Source organism: Vitis riparia, chromosome 12 (assembly GCF_004353265.1).
Source record: "Vitis riparia cultivar Riparia Gloire de Montpellier isolate 1030 chromosome 12, EGFV_Vit.rip_1.0, whole genome shotgun sequence".
NCBI classification, from domain to species: Eukaryota; Viridiplantae; Streptophyta; class Magnoliopsida; order Vitales; family Vitaceae; genus Vitis; species Vitis riparia.
The window spans coordinates 14,507,674-14,512,254 of record NC_048442.1 but is presented as its reverse complement, the minus strand read 5'-3'; the positions used below and the strand labels follow the sequence as shown (position 1 = coordinate 14,512,254).

Genomic DNA, 4,581 nt, shown 5'->3' with positions numbered 1-4,581 from the left:
ACAAGTACTTGATAAAAGGATGAAAGAATGATAAAAGAAGTGACAAGAATAACACCTTGAGACTGCAGTTCAATACAAGCCATAATCAAGTTGCGTTGCTACACTACATATTATTAAGAAACCAAGCAGTTTTACATCCATTCGCCAACACAAACACAAGTGGAAGTAACAGCATGACTAAAAAGGAAATAGAAATGAAGAAAGAAGTCCAGCAATGCAAATAGTATACATAGATTAAAAAATCTTTCAAGGAAATTTGGGTTGGATAAATTCAGCCTCTCTGCCCCCTTCCTTCTTTCCTTGTCCATTTTCTTTGCTGCTTTCCAAGGGTTTTCACGAACCACTCATGTTTCCATGAGGTCAAGCAATACCCAATTGAAACTCCAATTACTAGCCCACTTCCATATCCCATTAATACAATTTTCCAATCAAATTTACTAGTTGAACCTTGTTTAGAGGATGAAGATGTTGGTGGTAATGCCCTAGAACTTCCACATTCCCTTGACAAAGGACTTCCACACAATCCTAGGTTCCCATCAAATGAAGCATTTTCAAATGTTGCAAATTGTTTTCCTTGTGGTATATGCCCTGTAAGATGATTATGAGACACATTGAAGAACTCAAGGAATGTTAGCCTTGTTAATTGCCAAGGGATCTCTCCAGAGAGCTTGTTCTGGGAAAGATCCAATGACTCCAGCTGTGTTAGGTTCCCCAGGGAGGATGGGATATGGCCAGTAAGATCGTTACCTCCAAGGTTGAGCAAATGAAGTCCCTTGAGGCTCCCAATGGAGGTTGGAATTTGTCCTTTGAAATTGTTGCCTGAGAAATCAATTGCCATGAAAGTATCAGGGATCCTCTCATAAAACCTCTGCATGCCTTTGTTTGTCATTGTCATCGAGTACATGTAACCGGTAATCCACTCATCATTTTGCAAGTCCATGATTGGGCTTATCTGCATGTACCTAAGGCCGCTTGCAATATCTGTAAGCTTCATGGCATCCCAGTTTTGGAAATACTCTGATGGAAAATCACCTATAAACTCATTGTCAGAGAGGCCGATGATGCGCAACTTGGGAAACCTGAAATTACCATGCCAGCTTCCTATTGCACCATGGAATCTGTTGGATCTCAAAATAAGAACCTGTAGTTGTGGGAGAGCTCCTAACCAGAAAGGGAAAATATCATTGATTTTATTGTTTCCGAGAACAAGGTGCTCGAGCCTCGTGCAATTGACCAATGATCTCGGTATTTGGCCTTGGAATTGATTGTCACCTAAATCAATCACATTCAAATTATCTGACACCATGCATGTTTCAGGAATAGGGCCATCAAGGCTGTTGTTTCCCAGGTCCAATACAAGCAGAGATCTGCTGAAGTTGGCCAGACATTGAGGAATCCTGCCACTCAAATTGTTACTAGACAAATCAAGTAACTTAAGAGAAGTCATGTTGCAAATAAGTGGCGAAATTTCTCCCGTCAGATTATTTCCAGAGACTAAATATTCAACGGTTGATGGTGGTGGAACTGGAAGTGGACCTTGCAGCATGTTAGAATCAAGTCGTAAAGTGTGTAACCTGGACCATGGAAGCACAAATGGACATTGGTCAAAGCCTGTTAAAAAGTTTCCAGAAAGGTCCAGAGTCACTAGGGTTTCTTTGCTTATGTTCCACACCCACTTTGGAATTGGACCATGAATTTTGTTTTCAGAAAGGGTGAGAATCTCCAATTCATGTTGGTTCTGCAGGAAATCAGGAAACTCAGTTAAATTGCATGAACCCAATCCTAAATGCTTGAATTTAGGGAGAGTAGCATTGGTTCTGGTGTAACTGAGTAATGATAACCTGTTGTCTGATAATTGGAGATAAATGAGATTTTTGAGCTTAGATAACACTTGGAGTTCCACAGTTCCATTCAAGTAATTGGAAAGTAGATAAAGACCTTGAAGATTAACCAGTTCAAATAATGAACTAGGGATCTGACCACTCAATTGATTATTTGAAAGACTCAAAATAGTTAGTTGACTCAAATTTACAAGAGAAAATGGAATTTCTCCAATTAAATTTATTTGCTCGAGATACAAATAAGTGAGTTTTGTTTGCTGACCAAGCCAAGAAAGGGTCCCATCATTGAAATGATTCCAAGAAAGTGATAAATAAATGAGTTGGGTAAGATTTGCCATGGAAGAAGGAATTTGGCCACTAAAATGGTTATTTGAAAGGTCTAAATAGGATAATTGGGTAAGGTGACCAAGTGAAGATGGGACCGACCCTGTGAAATTGCACGACCAGATATCCAATTCAGTCAAAGAACCAAGCCTCCCAATTGAAGTTGGTAACTCACCAGAAAAACTTGTACCAGCAAGATACAACATTTTTAAGGGGCTGGTTTCCTGAAATTCAGGCAAATAACTAATCAGATCTGGATTGTACCTCACAGTAAGATACTGTAGTCTTGGTAACTGAAAAATTTTCATTGGGAATTCACCGTGCAATCCACATTCTCTGAGAAAGAGAGATGTCAGTGAAGATAAACTTGCCAACTCATGAGGTATTGTTGAAGAAATGTTCACCTGACTTAGATGAAGCTTCTTTAAGTGGGTTAAGTTTTGAACCAGATTTCTCAAGCCAGGCTTTTGGAGCTGCAACATTGGGTTTGCCGAGAGATCAAGGAAAAGCAATTTGGACAGTGCTAAGAGTTCCGATGGGATTTGGCCAGAGAATCCAGAAAAAGAAAGATCGAGACTCCTAAGCCTTGAAAGCTGGCCAACACCAAATGGGATCTCAGAGTAATTGAAATCATTATCAGAGAGGTCAAGCCTCTGGAGATGAACAAGACTGAAGAGGGTGCTGCTGGAGTTGATAGAACCATAGAGACAACTGCTAGCAAGGTGAAGGCCGATCACATGACCAGTCTTCCTGTCACACTCAACACCATCCCAAGAGCAGCAATCACTTCCTTGTCTTTCTCCTTCTCCATGGGATTTCCACATTGCAACTTTTGGATAAGCAGAAGGATCACCAGACGCATGCTCATCAATCAAAAAGCTTTGCTTGAACTGAAGTAAGGCAGAGCCCTCACTGTCATGGCAAAGTGGTTGATGCATGGATGAAGAAGAGTTAGTCACCATTAGATAAAAAGATGAGAGTAAAAGGAGAAAGCGCACGAACATGAAGACATACAAAGTTGAGCCCATATTTTCTGTGGATGATAAGAATCAAATGGGAGTGATGAGGGTTCACAGGCAGGATCCATACTCTTATATAGTAATGATGACTAATGTGCCTTGACAGCAACCCAGTAGGCCAGTCTGCCCATAAATTTTAAACTATTTCAGAACATGCCCCTCCATGAGTCCCTGTTACTAATAAAAATCTCACTCACAAGTCAAGTTGTCTCCCTAGGCTTAGGGTGCCATTAAGCTAAATCTCTATTTATTATATGACTTGCATTGACTTAAGCTGATGAACCGCCTCTCTCTTCGATTGGTGACTTGATAGAAGCTCTGGTGGAGCCCAAATTCTACAAGGGATGAGGCCAGAATAAAGCTAGTTAACCACAACAATAGTAAAACAGCCTCTAGGGACATGTACTGCTACTTAACTTCCCATTAAATAGCTTAACTCAAATGCAAGGCAACTTTCATTTTGCCTTTTTCCTTTTTCCATACGAATAAGTGGAAGAATCTAATACATGCAAGCTAGTGATAGTACTTCTAACCAAGGAGGAAAAAATCGGAAAAAATCGGCAAAATATCGCCGATATATCGCATGTCGGCGGGCGGCGACACGACACAGGGAGGAGATAAGTCGGCCGGGCGATTTTTCGCCAAAAATCGCCAAAAAATCGGCGATATATCGCCGATATATCGGCGACACAGGATAAATCGGCGATTTTTTGATAAAATCGCCTGAGATTCCAATGTGTCGCTGATTTATCGGCGATATATCGCCGATTTTTTGGCAATTTTTGGCGAAAAATCGCCCCTCTCTCTCCAACTTGATCTGACGGCCCAGATCACGGCCGCCTTGATCCAACGCCCAGATTTGAATCCCAACGTTAACAAGGAGATCCAACGGCTAGATGGCTTCCAAAATGTGATCCAACGGCCAGATTTGAATCCCAACGTTAACAAAGAGATCCAACGGCCAGATTGCTTCCAAATTGTGATCCAATGGCCAAAATTAATTTTAAACGGTAACTTAAGGTTCCAACGGCTATTTTGGCCCAAATTTCATCTATAAATAGCCAATTTTGCATCAATTTCATCCATTTTTGCTTTGATTCTTCATTTGCTCTCTTATTACTCCAATTTTTTCCAAGATTGCTCAATTATTCAATCATTTTAAGGTACGTTTGTTATTCAATTATAATTAATTTTGTTTGCAATAATTAATTCATGTATTTTTAATTAATTAGTATGCTTACATTCAATTGTAATTATTTTGTATATTTTTATTGAATTAATTTAGGTTATGATATATTTATTTTAGATGATTATTTGTGATTTAAATTCGCATTTAGAATTTCATTAAACTAATTAACTTAGCTAAATTATTTAATTAATTTAATTAACATAGTAAA

The 4,581-nt window shown here is 39.3% G+C and overlaps 1 protein-coding gene across 1 annotated transcript; it reads right to left on the bottom strand.

Annotated features, from left to right (window-relative positions):
• Positions 1 to 271: 271 nt before the first annotated feature.
• Positions 272 to 3,103, bottom strand: LOC117925989 (receptor-like protein 43). Its single transcript, XM_034845084.1, has 2 exons — positions 2,570 to 3,103; positions 272 to 1,738 (listed from the first exon to the last, which is right to left on the bottom strand). The coding sequence occupies exons 1-2, from the start codon at positions 3,101 to 3,103 to the stop codon at positions 272 to 274; spliced, it is 2,001 nt and encodes a 666-aa protein (XP_034700975.1).
• Between the last annotated feature and the right edge of the window lie 1,478 nt (positions 3,104 to 4,581).

Bases quoted from the DNA above. Each gene is read 5' to 3' on its own strand.
- LOC117925989 (XM_034845084.1), bottom strand. From the start codon at position 3,103: ATGCATCAACCACTTTGCCATGACAGTGAGGGCTCTGCCTTACTTCAG. The intron at 1,739-2,569 runs GTGAACATTTCT...GATTTCCTGCAG, and splicing joins AGAAGCTTCATCTAAGTCAG to AACCAACATGAATTGGAGAT.